The sequence below is a fragment of the Chrysoperla carnea genome, chromosome 5 (genome assembly GCF_905475395.1).
Source record: "Chrysoperla carnea chromosome 5, inChrCarn1.1, whole genome shotgun sequence".
NCBI classification, from domain to species: Eukaryota; Metazoa; Arthropoda; class Insecta; order Neuroptera; family Chrysopidae; genus Chrysoperla; species Chrysoperla carnea.
In genome coordinates this window covers 51965331-51991196 of record NC_058341.1, presented here as the reverse complement: position 1 = coordinate 51991196, position 25866 = coordinate 51965331, and the positions used below count along the sequence as shown (strand labels likewise).

Here is a 25866-nt window from a genome sequence, read left to right as displayed (position 1 = left end):
TTATTTATTATCGCATCTCGTTACAAACACCTGGTTTTTGCAAATGTCCCACCTGACCCTAATTTGAAAAAATAATAGAGGGAAAGGTAGCCCAAAATGGATAAGCAGTCGTAGCATTAGCCTTTTGTGTGTGTGCACGGAAATTTGTCTAATTTTAATGAGTTTTAATCAGCTGATATATATAAGCGTTTTAATTTATTTAATTTGTTGGAATAGTGATCGCTCAGCAAAAATTTGACAACAGATATGTATCCTTACATTTTTCCCAAATGTTATGTTCGTATGATGTCCGCATCGATAGATATCAAAAAATATTATATAAAATAAACGGTCCGAAACATCGGACAAGACTTTATTATATTATTAAATAGCTTTTTTTTCAGAATCAAAATGTTTTTATTTTTATTTTACAGTAAAACATCAATATTATTAACTCTAGGAAAAGAATTCATTTACTAAATTTGGTAATGAGGGATTCTCTAAAACAGTGAAATGATCTCCTTCTAGTACTGTTACGGGAATCTGCGATGATTCTTTATCTACCAACTTAGATAAATCATAATCTTCAGATATGATTTTCTCACTTAACACTTTTATGGTGGGTCGTACCAACGCTAATGAAGCATTTAAATTATTTACTTCCGTTAGGTCATAATTTATAACTGATTGAAATCTTGCTAATAATCCATTACACATTGTAAGATAATAGTTCGTAGAATATATTGATTTTTCTTCGGGTAATTTTGATATGAATAAATTCGTTCGTGAATTCCAATCAGGTAAAGTTTCAAGTTCATTCTATAAAAAAAATTATGGTTAAATTAATGTATATTATGAAATAAAGTGATTTCAAATTACACACATAAGCTAAGTATAATAAAAAATTAGCATACTGATTTTTAGATTCAATCGAGAGGGGTGCTTAACTTTTCCTTAGATTATCAAATTTCATTCGCGGTGGTGGAAACTGTTGCGGAATCTCGCAGATCGAAATCTGCGAAATTAGATCTTTCGAGGGGACAATAAATAATTGGCATTTGAATAGAATTTTTCTGATCTTTAATAGAGGAAATTGTCCTTTACTACTCCCTTGATAACCTTCTTCTATACGGACTTTCAGATTTAAAATAAATTATGTGAGATGATAGTTGTTATTATTAGTAGCTCACCAAAATATCAGTATAATTTCCAGTAAAAAACCATGATAATATCATAAGTATCAATCGTGATTCAATAATATTTGCTGGTGTATCGCTTGTCATTGAAAATTGTTTGCAAACCAGTGTTTTCATAAATGTTGGAGATCCATCTATGTATAAACAACGTCCTTTGTGTCCTAATTTTTCTAATTGCTTACAAATTTCAGTAGCTAACATAGAACCATATGAATAGCCAATAATACCAAAATCTTCATTTTTAGCTAGTTTTGACTTAATTAACTGCAAGTGATATCAAAATAAAATACAGTCAATTTTAGATATTAAAAAGGAAAGAAAATGTATTGAATGTTATTCATAAATTGACTTACTGCAATCATATTTTCTGATATTTTAGTAATACTATTAGTAGTATCTGTAAATGAAAGTTGTAAGCCATAACATTGATAATTCAGCTTTGCACATAATGGTTCAAATAGTGGGCACTGTCCTTCAATACCAGGAATAAAGAATAATGGAAGTGATTTACGACTATTTTGCATGGATGGTAATACAACAATCGGTTCGGTTTGTTGCTTTTCATCGCCTAATGTACGAATCAACATTTTAAATAAGTCTTCGTCAGAGTTCGAATTATCAATCGTTAACGTATCTGTTTCTGCTTTTTCAGCCCGTTCTGCTTGAAGATTTGCTAGTTTAGAAAATGTTAAATTTCGTATGTCTTGTGGTGTTAAAAATATTTCAAATTCTCTTTCAAGTGTTTGTTTAATTTCTACTGCCATCATTGAATCCATACCAATCTCCGCTAGATTTGCATGCTTACTAACTGTTGTATAATCTCGTATACCCATAATACTTATAACAGATTCCAAAATATTGCCACCAGCACTAAATCCGTACTTTTTCTCAGCAACTACCATACTTGCAACAACTGGGGACTTTTGTGCCAAGAAAATATCCATGGCATCAAAACAACTGTGTAAACTTTGCTGAAGTGTTCCACCAATTTCTAATATCGCGTCATTATCTTGCATATCGGCCACAAGACCAACCTCTCCAATAGCACCCCATTGTATCGCAAGTGCTGGGTATCCCCTCGCGTGACGTTCCTCGCAAATGCGTTCCATCACTGAATTGGCCATACCATAATTAGTTTGACCCGCATTACCACGTCCGCAAGATACACTTGAGAATACAACGAAATGTCGTAAATCTGGACATAGCGTACGGCTTACTTCATCCAAATATTTTGTACCCAATGCTTTACCACCAAACGATATTTGGAAATTTTCAATTGTTTGATTTTCGAACAATGCGTCACGTAATAATACAGCCAAATTATAAATACCATCAACAGGACCGAATTTGTTGGCAAATTTTAATATTTCTGTGCATCCTTGTTTTGTTGAAATGTTTGATGTGGAAATTTGTACATTTATACCAGCTGAACGCCATTTCCTAAATATAAGCTTTTTTAAAATTTTCTATACATTAACAAATTAAAAAGAAAAATTTAACTAGGATGAAAAATTTATCATGGCGATACAAGAGGATCAATGAAAAAATAGGTATCAATTATTGTTGACTAACCCACCTTCCAGAAATTTGAAGTCAAGGTAAGCATATAATAAAAAAATTATTGATTTAAGATTTGGTTTTGCCTTTTAAGAAAATAAAAAGTAGTTTTAATACTATTTGGTGAATTAACTTACTGCACTCGTATTGATTGGTATCCTTTTTTTAAACCTTGCCTTGATGACAAGATTAAATTTTTACATCCTCTCTGAATCAACCAGTTTGCTAACTCCAATCCAAATCCTCCAAGACCGCCAATAATCACAACAGATTTGTTACGTTTTACATATAACCTAAGCAAACAAATTAATTTAATAGAGTAAATTCAAAAAGTCCGGAAAAAAGATTTCATACTTGGGAGCTGCAGGTACCATCACTGTTTTTTGTGTTTCATCTTCACGAATTTTTATCAACACTTTACCAATATGTTTACCAGCACTCATGTATCTAAATGGAGCTTCTAAATTTTCTATCCCAAACGCAGTTCTGGGCAATGGTTTTATAGCACCATCTTGAATACCTTTCCATACCATTGATTTAATCTCTGCCTTCTCTTCAGCTGTTCCAAACATTGTATTATCTAACATAATCCCATGGAATGAAACACCTCGCATAAATACTTCCATACCCAGTTTATTATTCTTGGACAAATCAAATTTACCAATTTCCATAAATTTTCCATGTTCAGCTAGACACCGCACTGATGCTAATAGCTTTTCTTCAGCTAATGAATTCAATACAAAATCAACGCCACGTCCATTTGTTTCTTTCATAACCATTTGCTCAAATGATGTGTCACGTGAGTTACCAATATGACTATCTAAATATTTTTTAATAATTATTATTTACAACAAAGATGTATTCAAAAAACAATCTAAATTACCCTTTATTTGTGGGAACAGTTTCTTAATACATTCTCGTTTTTCTAGGGTTCCGACAGTAGTGAATACCTCACAACCATAATGTAATGCAACATTTATTGCGGATAATCCCACCCCTCCAGTTCCAGAATGAATAAGCACAGAATGCCCTTTGGACATACCATGTCGCACCAACGAAGAGTAAACAGTTGCATAAACAACAGGAACTGTTGCTGCATCCTCCATTGTCCAATTTTCTGGTACTGGCCATATAAAATCTTCATCACATTCGATGCGTGTTGCTAACCCGGCACGTGGGACTAGACCCATGTATCGTTTTCCATCTGGCCCAATTCCAGAAAACTCTAAACCTTGCACACATTCTGATGGTAACACACATTCCGGATCACTTTTACCTTTAGCTACAAAATCAATTCCTAATTTTCCAGTTGCTAACATAATATCACGGAAATTGAGGGCCGAATAACAAACTTCGACCATTAATTTTGGTTTAAGAGACAATGGTAGTGCAGTCCAACACATGCTTGATAGATCCCCTCTAGTTTTACAGTCAACAAATGCAGTATCGGTCATCGGTTTTGTTTCAGACAATTTTAAATGGCGATATCCACCCCAAACACCATTTTTGTATACATTAACAGCTAAACCAAGATCCAATTGTGTTTTATAGAATTGATTGTTAATATCGAATACTGGTGCATTCTCATCATTTATTAATACAGCTTGAATTGCATTATTTAAATACTCTTTTCGTAAACAGTTTACTAATCCAACTAATCCACTGATTGGCTCGTTTTGCGAAAATAAAATTATTGGTTTCTTTAATTTTATTGTTTCTTGTAATTTTTCTAGCCACTGGAATCCTATATCATTTGTTATTTTTATTATTTCTGGTTTGATGCCAGTCAGTCTTCGTTTACGTAGCATCAGTAATTTTTCATTTTCAATAAACAGCTCACATAAGATATCATAATTGGGAAAACAATTGGTTATTATTTTGGGATTTTCACGAGATATTATAAAACTTTTCGCTTCATCTTTCAAAACTTTGCTTGTTAATAGTAATGCCTGAAAAAAAAAACTGTTCTAAAGAGATACGAAATGTTTATTTATGCTCAAAAAAGAAAGGTTGTAAAACCAGATATCTTTAACTCACTGATATCTTTAACTCAATCTGATATCTTTAACTCAACACTTAATAGAACACTAAAATTTAAGGCTGTTTAAATATAGGTATTCAGTTTTAACCGCCGAGCTAAAAAAGGGGGTGTTATAAGTTTGACCGCTATGTGTGTATGTGTGTGTGTGTGTGTGTGTGTATTTATCTGTCTGTCTGCCCGTCTGTGGCATCGTAGCGCCTAAACAGATTAACCTATTTTGATTTTTTTGGTTTTGTTTGAAAGGTAATTTAATGATGTTCCAAAGCAGTTCAGTCAGTTGGGCAAAGGCTTTAAGAAAAACGGCAATTCAATAGATAGTGTTCTTAGATATGTTTCAAATGCGGGTTTAGGATTCCGTATCCGAAAAATTTGTCGGGGTTTTTTTTAAATTTTGTAAATTTCATTGTAAATATTGTTTTACAGTCAAACAAGAACATTGAACGTATTAAATTAAATTTTAAAATTACACTGCGACTACTCATGATTTTCATACTTACTTCTGGATTATTTGCTAAATCGTAGGTCACAACGTAATCAGCTTTAGATTCAGATTGTAGTTGTTTGTCAGAAACTTGACAATTGTTTGGCAATTGAAATGTTCGATTTGAAAGAACTGTTATATCAGGTTGAATTAATGGTAAATCATTGAGAACTTCAAAAATTATAGGTGTTAATATATCGTTGACTCCATTATCAACTTCTACAACTTTTACTTTAACATTGGGTTGATTCTCTAGGCCCAGTTGCAAAAATAATCTCATCGCATCAACAATCTAAAAAACAAATATAATCTTAAATTAGTATATCTATATTTTTCAAATTTTGATCAGCTTTAAGATGACATGGTACTAAAGATACTACAGACAAGTAAGGGTAATAGTACAAGAAAGACCGATGTACAAATTTAAGCAACTTGCTTCAAGTTTTGGTGATAGGTATTTAAAAAAATGTTAAATGACATGTTGAAGTTGCTGTCACTTGGACTTTTTGTTAGGTACCATAATAGCTTATATGCTTACGACAGCATTTTAATCCACAAGACGGGCAATAATCCTCTCAACTGGGATGAAGGTCTTATACCTGACTCTGAATTGATAAAATGGGCATCTGTTAAAAATAAAATCATAAAACAATTCTCCCATTTTCATTTCACAAACGGTAGAAAATTTTAATCCATCTCACAAAAATAAATTACCTAAGAATTTTTCAAACCCACTAAATAATTTGTGGTGAAATGTCACAAAAAGTTTAGTGGTCTTGAGAAATTAATTTTTTCAATTTTGTGATAATTTTTGTGCTTTATTTTTATAAGTGTTACTGTAATTTGTCGGTAATGTTTTACATGTCTAATTTTAACTTTAAAAATGTTTGTAATGTGTTATATAAATAAATTTAGCTACTGCCAATGGTTGGGTTGCAATTGAAATTTCGATATTTAGCTAAATGTAATTATGTTGTATGTTTTTTAATTATATTTTTTAAATAAAATTTCTTAATATACAATTTTATTTTTCGAGTATCGTGGTAATTATTTCAATAACTATGTCTCAACTCGAAGTCAACAAAAATTCATCCTTATATTTAAAAGGATGTAAAATAACATGTTGAAGCTGCTGTCACTTGGATCTTTTAGAAAATTTGGAAATAAATATTTTTAAAAAAATTTTCCTTCAATAACTTAAAAATCGTACATTTAATGGAAAAAAAGCTTCGATTTTCGTTCGTGTAAAAATAAGATTTTCCGATTTATGGCTCATTAAATGTAACAATTTATCTCCGAAAAATCCCAGTGACAGGGTTAACGCAAGTGGTTTTTGTATCAATTTGTTTTGGTCGGAGTTGTTTTGGAAACATCTTGTTTTTGTATCGAGTTATTTGTACCAGAGTTGTAATGACCGAGTTGTTTTGATCATAGTTATTATATACCGGGCTATTCATAATGGTTCCCCTTTAGTGATTAAAACAAGTTTTGACCATGAAGCGTCAATCAAAACCACTTTTGGCCGCAAATTTACCGCAAAACTACTATTGACCAACATGTGCAGTCAAAAATACTTTTGCCTGTTTTTTTTTCAGTTTAAGTACTTTTAAAGTTTTGATTGTGACATATATATTTCAAAACGAACAGATATTTACTTTTTATCTAATAGTGGTTATTAATTTCAAAGTAACACTTACAGTATAAACTTGTGACATGGAACTGGCAAATGGAATAAATTCTTGTTTTTCTAAAACAGCTTCACCCAAGGGCATACGGCGATTTATTGAGGTCGCCATTAAACCCTCAATTTGTATACCTCCCCCTTGTAGCACTCGATATTCTTTGTAATTTGTAACCGTTATTGAACTTTTACCATCCTCGTGGTCGTGGATAGAAAGGCTCTGATCTTGTGGATAAATTATCAATTTTTGTATACTTGTCGGTACATACAAAAATCTTGCGTCTTGTTGTAATATTTGTAATTGTAGCATATTATCCATGAATGGAATCCAGTTGCCAGTTTTCCATTCAATTTCGGCAACACAACAACTATTATCAGTTGATAAAATGCCCTTAAAATCATCTTGGTAATTATAACCACGTAAACGCAACTCTTTGTAAATATCACGTGAGTTTAAAGGTAGCTTATCAGTATCATTTACAATTGGTTTCACTTCCGGTAATTGTAGAAATTTTTTGGGCTTATTAGGTATTCGCTTAACTCGACCAGAGACTACAACTGAATCACTTTCTAAAATTGCGAAATTTCCTGATCTTTGTATCATTACTGTAAGTGTTATTTTATTGTTTTTAGGTATGTTTGTAGCCCGTAGAAATTGTACATCTTCAAATTCAACTGATATATTTTCAATGAATTCTGATGTAATATCTTTGAAAACATTCCATACTAAGGATAAATAACCAGTTGCCGGGAATAGATTGCGACCTGTAAAATATAAAATGTTAAAATTTGTTCTTCATTTACGCTTATATCATTCAAAAACTCAAAGAACTTGAAGAATATCTGTTCAATAATATAAAAAAATTCATTATCATTTTCAATTTTATTTCCTTATCATGAATCATGGTAATAAAAAAGATCAGATTCACTAGTTATTTTTCGAAATAGATAATGGGAAATTGTCAGAGTAGGCTTTAATTGTTTTTGAATTAATTCCAAGAATTGCATGGCCTTCAAATCAAGTTCCATAAGATATTACGAACTAAATATCGATAATTTGTGCTGGAAAGTCAAATGTATATTAACAATGAATAGTATATTACACTACAAAGGCAAAAAGTTTACGAAAACTTTCTGCTCGTGTGATGTATACTATTTTTCCTTATTTTCGGCCGAAAGTACTAACTTGTTGCCTCTGTTGGGAAGCCAAAGTCCCACAGAAAGTGTCGGTACTAATTGGTACTAAAGCATAAATGTCGGACTTTCTGCCCCCCCCCCCCCAACAGAAGCAGAAATTACATGCTTTCGGCCGTGGGTAAAGAAAAAGCTTGTTTATAGGGTATATCTTTTAAGCGCAAATCCTAAACTTTATGCAAAATGAACTTATAAAACGTATACAAACCATCAATTACATGCCCTGTAAGATTTTGATATTCTGGATTATTCATATCAATGTCAAAGGGTTTTTCAAAAGTTTTATCCCGAAAACTAAGAGCCACAGGTATGTGCCACTTTCTTGTGTGATCCCATTTTACAGTAGGCGCAATCATTGGTGTTCCACGAGCAACAGGAAATTGCACTTCTGGATATAGCTTTGCTAATTGTGGATTTAATCCTTTTGTATATAACCTATAAAATGAAAGACCGTCAATAAAAAATACAGAGTACTATTATTAATTATTTTGCATCGTACATACATTCCAACTGTATTAAAAAACGTTGATAAATTGTTATCGTTTCTTTGCATTAACGATCCAACAAATAGTGTTTTCATATCAACAGCACCTTTTAATACTTCCAACAATGTATTATCCGGTGATATTTCAAGAATAATTGTATTTGATTGGATATTTTTTAAATTTTCTTTTAAATTATTCGGTGTTTGTAAAGTATTTGCTATAAAATCTGCTGTACATAATTTTCCGCTATTATTATTGTTTATGTTTGTTTCTTCACTCTTACTAATCCACTTTTTAGATTTGGTCTTTGGTTTTGGAATTAAATTTCTTAATTCGTTTCGTAATCCTTGTCCTAAAAATTACTCAAATTTAATTTTTATGATTAGGAAATTACTTCCAGCTTGCAAACCACGGTTTAATGAATAATAAATAAATCATAATTTAACTTAGTGTCCCAACAGAAGCTGTAGATGCACGAACATCAATTTAATCATTAGTTGGTTTTCATATTTGTTTAAATTGACGATCGTTAGTTTTAGATGATTGAATCTGAGAATAGGTTCTTAGGATATGGAAACTACACGTTGTTTCTAGAAAAAGCTGTGCATGAAAATAGATGAAGGCTGCCTAGACATACATTGAGGCAAACCACATTGTCTATCATACATTGGATTGGAACATACAGTGCTCGAGATGTACAGGGTGATCAAGGAGTATGTGGAGACGACAAGTTGAAAAAATGGGAAAGTAAAAGATGGCAAGCTAGGCATAGATAGAGAATATTTAGTAAGAACCGAGTTCGATGGTAATTACTCTTTAGACTACTCAGAAGCTCAAGGATTTATTATACAGGATCGGCGAAAAGCCAATACCCAACATCCTATCCAATCTCTTGCTTCAATGGATAGTCACTTTTTGCCCAACCCTTTATTATGTGTATAATATTATACTATTCATAGTTATATTAATTGGGTTTAGAAGCAAATTTAGCGCCGCGAACGCGAAGATTATATACGTTCTATATACTTGATACAATGATTTCATTATTTATGTAAACTGGATTTGTAGATGTGGCTACCACTATTGATACTGAATAAATGATCAATGTTCCCTAGCCCGTAGAGTGTTTTTGGTCCTTACAATATGCATCGTCTCTTATCCTTTTGAAATCCTCCCTGCGTCCAACCTATTAATAGAGGAGCCCAAGAGGAGACTTGTATAGTAAATCGAGTTTGGTAGATTAACATATGACGGGTTCCTTGGACCTATCTTTCTTGTTTTGGCATGTATTAATTACATGCTAAAAATTTTACTTCAATATTTCAATAATCTGATGATTTAAGCGTGACGCAAGGAAATGGGAGGCTTGCAAAGTTGCGTTACCCGTAGTAACTCGAGCGCGATCAAAATTTTTTCAGATTATTGAAATGTACATTTCTTAGTCTGTAATTAACCCACTATATCTTAATCTGACGCGATCGAGCTAACTCATCTATAGCAATTTCTTTTTAACCGACTTCAAACAAAAAAGGAGAAAGTTCGATTTTATTTTTTCGACTGTATTTTTCGATTTTATTAATTCGACTGTATTTTTTTAATGTTTGCTACCTCAGAACTTAGCCCAGTTCTGACAATGGCATCTATGAGAAAACCATATAAGTCTTAAATTTGCATTAAGTATGTGCGCGACAAATGAACGAATAACTCAATATCACGCCAATCAATTTCGATGCTTCTTTTTTTAGTAACAAATTAGTTACTGTACTTCAAAAAGTAAAAAAAATAAAAGTGAACTAAAAAATAAAAAAATAACGATAATATAATGTACAAAGCTGCATTAACTTGGCTGACACCGACTCCAAAAATAACAATAGTTTTATATAGCTTCGTTATTTTTTTACTTGTTAGTGAACTTTTATTTTTTTACTTTTTGAAGTCGGTTTTTTTTTGTTACGAAAAGTTTTTTATTTACTTATCTGATCGTCCACCCTACGCGCTAATATAATAGTTAGGACTAATATTTGGCGGGGGTACTAAGGAAGGTCTAAGGAACACACAAATCCCTCTTATATGGGCTCCCCTATTATATGTTTTTATTGTCATGCTCCTTTGTTAAAATTCAAGACGAATTCCGACGACGGTTTTATTTACTTTTTTTTTTCTAATTTTGTTCTAAACGTCCGTAAAAAGAAATAATATTTTCTTCCTTTTTTTAGGAATAAATTTATTATTTTATTTTATTTTTTTTTTAAAGTGCTTCCGAATATAATTATTTTATTTTAATTTATGTATTTATACTTTGCATTTGTAACTTAAATATCTTTGTTAATGACTTTATAGCAGATGCAAATACGTGCAAATATGGGCAATATTATCATTACGAAATTGATGAAATCATTGTATAAAAGCTCATATTAATAATATAATGAAAAGATTTACAACTCGTAAATATTTAAACACGCGGCGATAAATTTGGTCCTATAATCAACGAATAAGTACACCATTTTGCATACCTTTAATAGACATTTGAGTAGATTCTTTGGTCGACAATGTTAGACCACGATAATATGCGGCTAAAATTGTTTGTTCAGCAGTCAAACAGCCATCTGCATATGCGCAAGCCAGTTCTCCAGTGGAATAACCAATCAAATAATCGGCTTCAATCTCAATTGCTTTTAACACATCAACCAAACCAATTTGAATTGCTGTGGTTCCAAGTATTGCGTATAACGGATTATCAAAAACTTTTAAACTTTCATCTGTTATAATCTGCACTATATTTAAACATAATGGATCTAGATATTTGTTCAATTTATGCATTGTTGCCGAAAATTTTGGTATTTCCATTAATTTTATGCCCATGCCTGCCCATTGACTTCCTACTCCACTGAACACATAGCAAATAGCAGGTAACGAATCTTTCTTAATGAACTTCGTTACATGGCCAAGTTTTCGCGGCTCAACTTTTTGTAAGATCACATATCCACGGAAATCATGATTTTTAATATTTTTACGATAAATATTATGGTATAATCGAACGTATTCTGCATCTAAGGAACGTTTTTGTACATAGTGGATTGCTGTATTCACTGCATCCTGAGTTCTGAAAATTGAAGAACAGGTTACTTCAAAATTAAATTGATTGTTTGAATGCTATATATTTGTGTACAGAATGTTCGTTTTACATCTAGGCATATAAATATCACGAGTATGACAGAGTACATGCGTTAAGCAATGCATCTAAGTAAGAGGTATTATAGGTGTTATAAGAAATTGCAAAAGTGACTTGTATCGTGGCTTACATGTTGTAGTTCATCTATTCAACTAAGAAACTCCCACTCGAAGCTTCAACACATGCATATAATACCTCTCCCTTCGATGCATTGCTTAACGCATGTGTTCTGTCATACTCGTGATATTTATATGCCTAGATATAAATCGAACATTCTGTATACTGCTATACATTTACATTTGTAAATAAACAAGGCGTACAATTAGTACATGACAATTTCCTCAGGTTAGAGAACATTAATAAAAAATGATAATGATGACTTTGGCCTTAATGAGACTTTAGGTTATTTGCTAAACCAAGGTCAAGTTAAAATTTTCAAATGGGTAATCATATTTGCGCACTGGATTCCCAAAAAGCGCCAAATTTGAATATTTATCTTTGCTTTAAGTCAGTATGACCTCTAGAGGCGAGACCAGAACTGAAATTAGTAAAAGTTAAATGTTTCATTTATAAAATTACAGTTAACTTTCAATATTTTGAATTTACTGCCAGATAAAATTTACATTTTTCACGGTTATTCCTAGAAAACCATTTTTAAAACAATGATGCTTGCTCTTGACATATTAAGTTTATAAACATATATCTGTCTATAAAAATCCACTTAGATCTCAAGCAAAAAATCTAGAGAGTGCGATAAAAAACTATCTAAAATATTTAGATAATCTTGTAATTTAATACCATAAAAATATAAGGTTGTCGATGATATAAGAAAATTTTAATTTAATCGAAGATCCATCATTTGATGACCAGAGGCGACTATAGTTAGAGTATTGAGTATAGAGTATTGAAGAGCAGTATCTATATTATCAAATTTATAAGCTTCACTTGCACACAATATATTATATATTTTTGTAGTTGCGTGGTATTGTAAAGCCAAAAATAACTCTTTACTTCACTACAAAGGATGTATTTGGTTTATATGTATGTACCGTGCAATAAACCAAAACTTTTTTACAATACTGTAGGTTTACAATCACCTTAAAGTGTCAAGTTGAATGTAAGAAGTTAATTAAGCAGAAAATAGCTAAATAGTTAAGATGTTTGTCTCCGTACAATATTGTAAAAATGTTTTGGGTTAAATTCACCGTAAGACTATACAGGCTTATCATAAAATAATGCGTTATTTTTTACTCTAATGTACCACTCAACTATTTCTCATACAATATAATATAATATGCATACGAATTGTTTTTAAAATTCTGTTATAAAGTTACCTCATGTCAACTACAATACTCTAACTAAAATATCCAACGGTTATTTTTTTTCTAGTATTAAAAAACTTGTTAAAAAAACAACCTCTCTTATGCTCTCCATGTTAACTTTCCGAACTTTAATTAAATTTATCTCGATTTAGAGATGGTTAATTGATTTCATATTTTTATGATAATTGTATTATAATATCCTGAATAAGTTCAAGTCAAAAACTAATATTAATTAAATATTAATTAAATTAAATTGAACAGGAACAGATAGATTGTCTATACATTCTTACTAGCAGTTACACACCCACTTCCGGGGGCAACTTCAATATTAATTACAAAAACTATTGCGATATAACCTTCACTTCATTTGCCACCATTATCCCCCTTTTGTTCACAATCACATTGGTTTTATTTTTTTTGGTGTGAAACCCTAATTTTTTTGAAAATAAAGTACAGTTCATGTTACTCCGTGATAATGTAGCTTCCTATATAATTAGTTTTAAATCAGTTAAATAGTTTTTCAGTTGATCTATTATAATACTTCATAAGCTTTTATCCAAATATTTTAAATATCAGATTCAAGAGGGACATCATGTTCTAACATCAGATTGGATCTAGTTCACCTGATTGCTTTAATAGTCAACTTAGATAAGTTGATCCTCATATAAAAACTAACATTTGTTATTCAACTTTCGAACGAAATTCGACTTAAAAATATGTCATTATTGTATTTTATCGAAAGAAAACACGAAAGCTACAGTAAAAAGCTTCAGTCAAAAATTGTCAAGGACAATACAGAACATTCGCCTGTATCCATGACGCTAACCTACAATTTTAGTTTCAAGGCCATTTGACCTTGATCTTCAAATGATATTGAAAATTTACCTGGACTTAAAAGTTATTAAGACAGACGAATGACCTATATTGGCCTTGATAACTATTGTCTAAAACATTTTTCTAAAACTAGCGTATTTTTTAACGATTAAATACATTTCCTCCTAAAGCTAACGATTTTCGAAAAATGTCTTAAATAAAAAATGCTAGTTCTTTTGTTTTTTACGAGGATCGACTTTCAAATTGAAAAATATATTCTATCTGTTATAGTTTAGGATCTGAGTTGACTATTATAGGATTCAGAAGACCCAGATCAAATTCGACGCTAGAATATGATGCCCCACTCTTAATCTGAATAACCTTTTGTACGAAACATTTGTTCCTAGGCTAAGTATGTTGGAAGATATTTGGGTCTATCGATTAAAATAGACTGGCGGGTATATTTACAATATTAGATATGTATTGTTTCTAAATTTTTTTCTATTTTAAATAATTAATGCCCACTTCATATAAATAATTTTTTATTTACCTGCCAGACACACAAACAAGTCGTGGTAAATCGTCCGATGGACAGCCATTACTTTTTTTCATTTTTCCGAAACGTTTCAACAACAAATGTGAATTAGCTCCCCCGAATCCATATCCACTAATTGCAATATAATCGCCAGTTAAAGGCGTAATTTTATCAATAACTTGAAATTTATTTTCGGTTAAAGCCCGAATTTCTTTACGTGGTTCAGAAAAATGTAAATTCGGAGGTATTAAGCCAGATTCCATTGATAGAATACATTTCGCAATTGAGCAAAGTCCAGAAGATGGTTCAGCATGTCCAAGATTTGATTTAACTGAGCCTACTTTTAACGGTGATTTACGACCTTTACAGAATATTTCCTCAATTGAAATGCACTCCTCAACGTCTCCCACTTTAGTACCAGTTCCATGGCATTCAAAATAATCAATATCTTTTGGTGAAATTGCAATTTCATTGTAGAATTCATTCATTAATTTGTATTGACCTTCTGCTGATGGAAAAGTAATACCTTGAGGTTTATATCCATCACAATTACTCTTTGAATGCACAATATACGAATAGATACGTTTGGCATCTTTAGCACGCATTAAAAGCGTGCATCCGATTGTTTCAGATCTTACATAACCAGTTGCATTGGCATCAAAAGTCCGACAAGCTCCATCTTTTGCCAATAAACCCAATCGTGCAAATTGTAATGTTACTACTTCAGATGAACATACATTTGCTGTGCCAACTAATGCATAGTCAACAAAACCTGCTCGCAAATCTCTATACGCAAGTTCAATGGCGTATAAGTAACTCGAACACGCTGTATCCACATTATATGACGGACCTTTTAAATCCAACCACTGACTTACGCGATTCGCTAACATTGCTTTACTATTTCCAACCACCCCATATCCGTCAACATTTGCTGGTGAAAAATACCAATCATTATCCGCCTCGGAAAATGAAGATCCTGTATAGACACCAGTTTTTGTTCCACGTAAATCGTCAGGATGTAATCCAGCGTCAATTACTGCCTCATATGCTTTTTCTACAAATATACGACTCATTGGATCCATTGATTTAATCTGTTCATCGGGTATGTCAAAAAACTTATTGTCAAACTCGCTTTGGCAATGTTCTTTTAATCGACCATAAAATTTTGGTACATCAGGATGTCTGTGGATTGAAGTATCTTCAGATATCATATCAATTCCGTTGTATAAATTATACTTTAATTCATCTACATTGTCACAGTTTGGAAAGTATCCGGAAATACCAGAAATTACAATCTCCTCGCCCGGCTTAGGATTTGGATAGGAACACCAGTTTTGAACCATTGTTCTAAAATAAAAATATTTTGTTTACCCACTAACTATAAAGTAAAAACACATTTGCCATGCAGGAGCTGTGATTTTTGTGTGATTAATGAAACAAAATGTGCAGCAATATGATTTCTTGTACCATATGCTATACCTTTGTAAAACTTCTGAACAAATTTAGTTACAATATTGATAAGTAATAGTTGGAACAGAGAAGACAAATAAAGTCGTAAAAATTTGACTGTTTAATTGTAAACTAAAACTTACATAAATGTATGTCTTCAATATGGCAATAATCTAACATCTAACAACTAAAACTGTGTCATGGTTTTCAAATTACTACTTCCATATATCCTGGAAATTTTTGTAATTTAAATTAGTTCTTATTTACGCACATTTGACTAAGCATTATTTAAATTATTCCAGGAAATGTGTATATTCATGTTAGAAATACTATTAATTGTGAATAAAGGGTGAATCGAAAGAAGAGAGTGCATCCAGATGCAGATTTTCACTTTTTAAGATTAATTTTGCAAAGTTAATAAGAAATTCGAGTTATAGAAAGAGAATTAAACCAAGCGAACATTGGTTTAACCGTTCCTTCGTCCCAGCCTCAGTGCAATTAAAAAGAAAAATTTTAATTTTAACTGCTGGCCGAAATTTTAAGGTTACAATCAAAGGCTACAAAAAGGTAGGAGAATCTTTGGTAACCCTAAACTCAAAAATTTGGGATACTATTCTTGGGAAAACGTAACCTTAAATTTAAGAGTGCAAACGTTTTTTACACCGCATCTCGCTCCATAATAGTTTTAAGAAAATGTAAGGAAACAAAAGTTATTATAAATTAACTTTTCTATAAAAAAAGGCTATATTGCATTTTGCGATAAACTGTTTATTTAAAAGGTTATCGACTAATTATTTCGCCTAGAAAATAGCAGTTTTTTCCCGCGGTATCCACTGCTTTTTTCTTAGAATTTGATCGAATGTTTTTCAATATCATTCAGATTACTGTAAATGAAGCATTTGACTCAGGAATTCCCGCCTCGTCAGTAGATTTTTATAGGAGCCGGTGGAAAATGTTTGTCTGAGTGTACTCAAAAATGTCATATACATGAGTGTTTGTGCTTTTTCGATTTACGCCCATGCGGCGGGTCAGAAGTTCCCTACTCCCGGACACCATATTGTCTTTATTAAACATTTGAAAAAACTATTGGAATGTATGTTTTGGACAATTTTAAATGTTTTTTGAGCTTTGGCATTTTTTACTTAACCTCACAGTTTTTGAGATATAAGCATTTGAAAAAAAAATTCCGGATTTTTGCCGAAAAATCGTTGTTGAGGAAAATAAAGATTTTTTCGTAGTCCCGGTCAAAAACTTAATTTGAAAGTCATAAGATATTATATATTGGACACTGCCCCCCTCGGCCGATTTAACAGCGATGCATACTTTGAAGACATACCCCCATATACAACTTTGATTGTATATATTGGCAACACTGGTACTTAATGTATTTTACACCCTTAGCCAAGTCCCTTTATGAGTGATACTCGGGAGACATTTTATCATTTGTATCAGATGCCGGCTATCCTACCTATGGTTCCCTATGGTTTTCCTTTAAATTTGAACAAACTTAAATAACATAATAGTTTCTAAAAAAGCAAGCCATAGCTGCAAACCTCCTTCCTTTCATTTTCCCTATCCCATTTTATGACATCTTCTGTACAATGTGTATTGTTAAGAATTAATAAATTGAATTGAATTGAATCAGTCGGCGCATATGTACGCATACTATGCCTATGTTTTATGATAAATTAAAATTTTAAATTACATATTTATTGTTGCATGTTTCGTATTTATTGTTGAATTTAATTACAGTTGCATTGTGTTTGATTTATTAAAATTCAGGGGTCAATATCAGATCAAAAGAAAAAATTAAATTATTATAAAATATAATTTTTATAAAATACTTCCTACGTCATGTCAAGGACAATATACATTTGAGAATTGATTTTAAGTTAAAATTCAAAAGTCTTTTATCCAACACTGAAACCCGCAAGACGCAACAGCCTAAACATTGAAATTAGTTGAAATATACTAATGGTTCCCGCTCTTGTTTCTAAAATCTTGGCAGGCTTAGCAACGTCTATTTAAAATATCATAATCTCTTATTTGCTCGCGGCTTCCTCGCGTAGGCTTTTTTAATATATGCTGTTGCTTTTTAAAATGACAAACGCAGAACGGGATAAAATTTTGTATTCCTAGAATTTCTTTAAATTTCCAATGACCTTCCTATCCAATTCAAAAAGTTATATTTCTCTTTCCAGTTCAATTTTGTTATTATGATCCACTTACCTTAAAACTAAAAGTGGAATTAGAATCGTATCTAGACTCCTTACAATGGCTAGTGACGCCAGCCAAAACTATAGAAGACCACCAAATGATCAAATTTGTTCTCATGGTCATAAAATTAAAAAATTGGTAATTCATTAGGTTTTCTGTGTCTTTTTATAACATCTTCTGTTACTAAAGCACCACTCGACCCATATTAAGATAGCCACTTGATTCTAGTCCTTCCCCCTGCCCTGGCGATTTGGAAAAGTTAAATCAAATATCCACATATGTAATATCAGAGCTAAAAACTCACACCTAAGTAATATACGAGATAACAACTCTAATCCTTAGTTTGGTAAATAGTAGTCATTAATGACCTCGATGTTAAAAAGCGACTTTAAATAAATAAATAAATAATAATAATAACTCTAATCCTTAGTTTAAATCAGGGTCCTCAGAATTTTTTATAATTCATAATCTATATCTTTGATTTAGACTCTAGAAAATGGAAAAGATCCAAAAAAAATTGACATTTGATTTACAATTATTCATTCTTTTATACGTCTTTTGTGAAAAACTCATATCGATTCTCTGAACGGTGTAGGAGAAATTAACTATCAAGTCAGTTGTTTTTTTACCAAAAAAGGGTACATTTCTCATAAACCGAACAGAGAATCGATATGAATTTTCACTAAAGACGTAGGTATGTAAAAAAAGGATCATTAATTGATAAATAAAATTTAAAATTTTATCATTTTCATTTCGACTGTTTTAGGTATTTCGATACTGTTAATTAAAATGTCTTTTGTGAATCCATATCGATTCTCTGTACGGTTTAGGAGAAATTAACTATCAAATTCAGTGATTTTATCAAAAAAAGTTTTTATGCACAGTTCTTAATTTCGGTATGATTTTAAAGCTTAAAACTTGAGAAATATTGATTGAAAAGTTTTTTTTATATAAATGGTAAACATTTTTAAGAGAACTTATTGACTAAAAAACCAACATTTATGACGACTTCTTCACATACCACCATGTAAAAAGGGCTGTTTTAAATAATTAATATATCGTAAACCAATTAATCAATTAATTACCCATTGATTGACATACAAAATTTCGTTTTGGTATCGAAACACCTTAAAAAAATAATTCATTTAAAAAACCTGGGAAAGAATTCATTAAAAAAATTTTGTCTTTTCTAAAAAAATGTAATGATCATCATGATTTGTTAACCAAAACAGATAAATCATAATCTTCAGACATATCATTTAACACTTTTATCGTGGATCTTATCAACGCGACCGGGTTACCTTAATTTATTTTCTTCGGGTACGTCATAGTTTATAAAAATGAACTTTATAACTTTTGATAAGATCTACTCGTAATTTCGAGTAGTGCTTCAATTTTATTTTAAAAAATATGGAATGATAATACAATAAATTAATATAAAAAATGAATTTTAAATGCGATTTATGGAAAGACGTGAGATCGCTAAATACATGGACTTTTGTCTTCTTGCTCGAATTTTAACGGGTTTCATATATTGTAATAGAGTATTGGACTGGACGTTGAAAATTGTCACTGTGTAGTCAAAGAGGTCCAAAGTCCAGGCTTTATCCCCTTTATTAGGAAATAGACAATAGACAAAATTTATCGCTTGTACGCAAGTTTTCTTGCAATTTCTTGTTATTAAAAAAATGTTTTTTGTTACAACAAACTGTTCTGTACAAAGAATTTAGCGTGGTATTTGCAGTTCTTATGCTAAAGCTATGGTAAAATTTTTATCGACAGAATTTGACAAGAAATTAAATTTTAGAACTTAATAGGGCTTAGGTACTATTAAATCACAAAATTTCAGAAATTTCGACCCTTTAAAACATGAGATAATTATGACCACGTTCCCAATTTTGACCCATTTAGTTCAAGTTTATTTTTTATTTTATTCTAAAAACATTCATTTCAACTCTCCTACTTTTTGCTGGGCGAGGACAGTGAGTTTTACATGCTTTGAATGGAAAAATCTCGAACTTTGCAGCTGAATATCTTGGGTTCTAAACGACCAAAATTTTGCAACTTCGGGATCATGTAGCTGGCATTATTCTGACTCTGTGAAAAAAAGCCCAAATCTGTCGGCTGAATGCCATATAAAAAAATAGAATTAGAGCTCAGAGCATTGACACTTGCGACCTTTTGTGAATTGAATTAAGTGGAAAGAGAAGTATACTTGCTGTACTTAATGGAAAATTCTATTAAAGCATAGTCGGTGGTGTTTCAAAAATTTTAAATTCCTTCAAAAAACCTCTGTTAGCAATATTGTAGCAGCCATTACCGGGTGATGGCAACCAGACTGGAAAAGAAACATGCGTTTGGGTCTGCCATTCTTCAGATTTCTATTATTACGTACAGATGAAAAGCTGCCCAAATAAGAAACAAACAGAAAATATGGCATACCTTTACTCTTCTCTGTTATACGTTCCTTTCACCTTTATTTCCTCCTTAAATAACAATAAAAATTATTTGGTGTCAACGTCAAGGTTAAATTTAACATTTTTGAATTTTACATAATTTATTAAAACAGTGGAATTGTTCTTGTTTTAGTAAAATTAAGGGTCATTATCTGATCAATTAAAAGTTTTTGAATAAGGTTAATGAAAGGTTGTCTGTAATATTATAATTTTAAAAGTCTATAATATTGTTTGGATCCTATATGTTTATGTTGCTGCTTTTACAAATCAACATTCATTTTTTTTTAAATACGTAGAGCTCTAGACATTAGGCTCACGATTTAGCAAATTTTCTTCTAAAATAAATTGGACTTGTTCAGCATAAAATGAAAATTAAAAAAGCGAGGCTACCTTTTCTGTAAAGTTGGTATCTTCATACATTATCTATCTATTTCTTGCTATTGAAAATATGTGTAACAGATGCTAAATTAACAGAATGCAGTGCTTTTATAATGCGGACTTTATGCTTTTTTTCAAATATTCATCGATCCTGCCAAATAAATTTAGTAGTAGTAATAAATAGTTAATTAATAGTTAATATTAAATAGTGTAATAAATATAAATATTATCGAAGATAATAAATGAGAACTCTAGGATATGTCGAAATAAATTTCGATTTTTGCCCCAATTTTCTAGTATTTTCTACTTGGTAGTCGAAACTACGTATTTTAAAAATACAAAAAACTGATCTAGGAAATTGGGGCAAAAATCGAAATTTATTTAGTGTAATAAATAGTTAAATTACATTCGGTAAAGTCTGTCATTATTAAATTCTGCAAATCTGTCATGGAGCATGAATAATTTTGCGGAATTCCGTTTAAAAAATGATCCTGAACGTGAAAGTGCCGTTGAGTAACCCGGTAGGATATTATTTAAACTATTTTTTTTTTAAACAAATAAATAATATTAACCGAATCGCTTCGGAAAAATTTTTGGCGTACTTGCATTTTAAGTGCTTGATTGTTAATTGTTAAGAGAGCCGCCTAAACACCTAAAAATAACGATTTTCTGTTCTATACATGCTAGAAAGATGGAATTTTCTCAAATCAACCCGAAATAAAGTGAAATTAACAGAAAAGTTCGAAAAATTTCATGTTCCACACGCAATCAATAATAAAAAATTCTTTATAAAACAACTATTAAATTCTAAATGATATAAAAATAAATGTCATAAATGACTAATTGCAGAGAGCTTTACTTTGTTGAACTCCATAATTAGGATTTGGAAGAAATAAAACTTCTAATTTTCTTTGCTTTGTCCACTTTATTTTTAAATGTTTTAATGATGTTGACATGCTTCATCTAACATAGGCATTTTCAAAACTGTAGAGTATCTATCTTTCATTGTTTTTTTTTTTTTTTTATATATATACCAAAATTCTCGTGACGTATTTTTAAAGAATGTGTTACAATATTCGACAAGTTAGGATTTTTTACTTATAAAAACAATAGAAATTTATGAAGGTTAAAATAAATCATCAAAAAGTTTTAAAATTAGGTAACAATAGATAACATTTTCGGATATGTAAAAAATTTGTTAAGATAATTAAATAACGAGAGATAAAATTTTAAGATAAAAGTAAATTTAAATAAACAAATTAACAAGATTTAAAAAGATATAACAGATAAGTTTAACAAGATATAAAAAATAAATTAGAAAAACGATAGATTTACTACAATTATAAAGATCTGACCTTTTTGTTAAAATGGGGAAAATCTTTGTAAAAATTTAACATGCCGATAAAATGATATAATAATAAATTGTAGTAAATTATATTTTCTGAAAATTTGTGCTCACTATGAAAATTTCAATTTTACTGATCACTAACCTTTTTAAAGGGGGCAGACTGTGTCTATAAATGACCCTGCACGAAACTAATGTAATAAACAAGTGAACCATAAATTGAAAAATGTATGCTTAAATTTTTTAGTTTTGCTTATGTTAAACCGTTAGAAATAGAACAAAAGTTTTGTCGTAAAAAAACTCCTTATTAAAAAACTTTTGTTTGATACAATTTTTTGTAAACATCTTTATTTTCTCGTGAGGAAGCAAATTAGGGCAACACTTTGCTGTCCATTTTCTTCAAAAACATAAAAGGTAAAGAAATGAAAATTTGTAAGAAGCTTCAACTAGTAATCCTTAAAAAAAATTTAGAATTTGAAGGGATCCCTTAAGGGATTCCAATAACATACCAAAAGGGCAGCTTTACATCAAGTTTTGTGATTTTAATGTAAATTATGACTGATAAATATGTTATTGAAAAAAAAAATTGGTCCAACAAAAAATATACAAAAATCAAACACCTGAGATGTGTCTCAATTGATTAATATTTTGCAAACTGAGTGCTTTGAGTTATTTGATTTTTACGTGCTAACAGGCGCTAGGTTACAAAGGGCACGCGAGTGAAATTTGTAAACAAACAAAAACAATAGTCATTGAATTTGATTAAATAGTACCAATTTTTAAATAATTAATTAATAAATTTAATTTTTTTTATTTCTCATAATACAGTAGAACCTCGATAAGTTAAAGTCCAAGGGAAACACAAAATATTTTAAGTTATAGAGGTTTTAAGTTATCAAGGGTCTATGTTAGGTAAAGGTTAATATAGAGGTATGTACATGTTTCTATGTAGTTACTGAGGGCCTATACAGAGATTATTTATTTAAGTTATAGAGGTTGCGTATTTTAAGTTATAGAGGTTTTGGGCTCTGATGGGAAGGGAACATAGTATTTTTTGAAGTAACAGAGGTTTTTATGTTACCGAGGTTTAAGTTATCGAGATTCTACTGTATTAGTAAATTATTTTATTATAATAATAGCACATAATTATCTGCCAACAAACATACATAGTCAAATTTGTTTTTCCAAGAGGTATCTTGGATTTTCATGTTCAAGCTTTACTGGAGTAAATCTAAGCAAAAAAAGGCTGTTATATGGATTAAAAGTTCGAGCAACGAAACTTTGGGGTTTTTCTTTTCACATCAAAATAAGTATTTTTTGAAATTTTTTACTTTCCCGGAGTGGTGCAACATGTTTAAAAAACAAAATGGCGTCAAAAATGAAATTTTTTTCAGAAATTTTATCATTTTTATTTTATATTCGCAAAAGGAGGCATCGGTGCATATCCAAATTTAGTAGGTTTGTAGTCCATGTTAAGAACTACTCCTCATAATTTTTTGGTGGGGTTTCGTCCCTTCCCCTCCCAGTTATATATATATGTATACATACATATGGTAAAACAGTTCATTTGACTATAACTTGAAAAATATTCGATTGATTTTAATGAAACTAATATCAATAGTAGGTTTTATTACTTACAACTTTCGGTTAAAATTTTAGCAAAATCCGTTAAATAGTTCGGCCAAAATTTTCAATTTAGGAAATTGTTTAAAATGGCTGCCATTTTATGCCATTTTGTCCTACGAGGTTAAATTTTTTTTTAAATTGTAGCATTTTTTATTATCTTTCGATTTTATAATAAGTAGCTTACCCGTAAAATGACTCCTTGATCCATATTTTTGCGAAAAACGGAAAATTTAGCACTTTCTGGAAATAATTGTTTGGGGGGTGTATGGACTGGCTTTGGGGGGTGTTTTTTGCTTTGGCATGAGAAAACTATTTTTAAAAGAGGTCTATATGGTTTAAAGCAAAATTTTTAAGTTTTAACCCCCGCGCTGTAAGGGGGAAGGGGTGTATGAAATAAATGTGTCTTAAAAGATTTTAAAAAGAGGTCAAAATAGCTTAAAATGCTATAAAGTAACCCAAAATTTTAGATGCTTTTATTAATATAGCACTTTTTACAACATCCACCCCTTCCCCTCCCGCTTTCATATTTTTTGCAAATTCAAAATTTTTATGACGTATAAAGAGGTTTTGGGGGTCGCTGATCTCGAATTTTTGGCCCAAATAAGTACACCCCCTAGAAATATTACAATTGTTTTTGATAATCTATTGCAAAATTCGAGATCAGCGACCCCCAAAACCTCTTTATACGTCATAAAAATTTTGAATTTGCAAAAAATATGAAAGCGGGAGGGGAAGGGGTGGATGTTGTAAAAAGTGCTATATTAATAAAAGCATCTAAAATTTTGGGTTACTTTATAGCATTTTAAGCTATTTTGACCTCTTTTTAAAATCTTTTAAGACACATTTATTTCATACACCCCTTCCCCCTTACAGCGCGGGGGTTAAAACTTAAAAATTTTGCTTTAAACCATATAGACCTCTTTTAAAAATATTTTTCTCATGCCAAAGCAAAAAACACCCCCCAAAGCCAGTCCATACACCCCCCAAACAATTATTTCCAGAAAGTGCTAAATTTTCCGTTTTTCGCAAAAATATGGATCAAGGAGTCATTTTACGGGTAAGCTACTTATTATAAAATCGAAAGATAATAAAAAATGCTACAATTTAAAAAAAAATTTAACCTCGTAGGACAAAATGGCATAAAATGGCAGCCATTTTAAACAATTTCCTAAATTGAAAATTTTGGCCGAACTATTTAACGGATTTTGCTAAAATTTTAACCGAAAGTTGTAAGTAATAAAACCTACTATTGATATTAGTTTCATTAAAATCAATCGAATATTTTTCAAGTTATAGTCAAATGAACTGTTTTACCATATGTATGTATACATATATATATAACTGGGAGGGGAAGGGACGAAACCCCACCAAAAAATTATGAGGAGTAGTTCTTAACATGGACTACAAACCTACCAAATTTGGATATGCACCGATGCCTCCTTTTGCGAATATAAAATAAAAATGATAAAATTTCTGAAAAAAATTTCATTTTTGACGCCATTTTGTTTTTTAAACATGTTGCACCACTCCGGGAAAGTAAAAAATTTCAAAAAATACTTATTTTGATGTGAAAAGAAAAACCCCAAAGTTTCGTTGCTCGAACTTTTAATCCATACACAAGGCGTAATTTCACTCTACTAATACTTTTAGCTAGATGTACAGTACTAATATATTATAATAATCAAAGGCTAAGCATAAACACCCGAGAGTCAACGGTAGATTCATGACCACTAAAAAACAGGTCTTTATTGATAGAATTTTATTACGTAGGAGCGGTAATTAGAACTATGTTCCTTATCGCATGTTATGATTTGTTTTCTGGTTGGAAGGTAAAACCAAAAAAATTGCAACAAATAAAAACTACCCAAAAATCCGACATGTAGGCTACCTAGGAAACTTTTTTTAATCGATTCAGCTTGCCATGAATTTTAAGATTATG

At 30.9% G+C, this 25866-nt stretch overlaps 1 protein-coding gene across 1 annotated transcript; it reads right to left on the bottom strand.

The window, feature by feature from the left end:
- Positions 1 to 435: 435 nt before the first annotated feature.
- On the bottom strand, positions 436 to 15799 carry LOC123301223 (fatty acid synthase-like). Its single transcript, XM_044883957.1, has 13 exons — positions 14472 to 15799; positions 11128 to 11717; positions 8796 to 8966; positions 8633 to 8729; positions 8338 to 8564; positions 6952 to 7700; positions 5271 to 5546; positions 3616 to 4681; positions 3087 to 3552; positions 2870 to 3025; positions 1529 to 2615; positions 1170 to 1439; positions 436 to 798 (listed from the first exon to the last, which is right to left on the bottom strand). Exons 1-13 carry the CDS (start codon positions 15797 to 15799, stop codon positions 436 to 438), a joined length of 6846 nt encoding a protein of 2281 aa, XP_044739892.1.
- Between the last annotated feature and the right edge of the window lie 10067 nt (positions 15800 to 25866).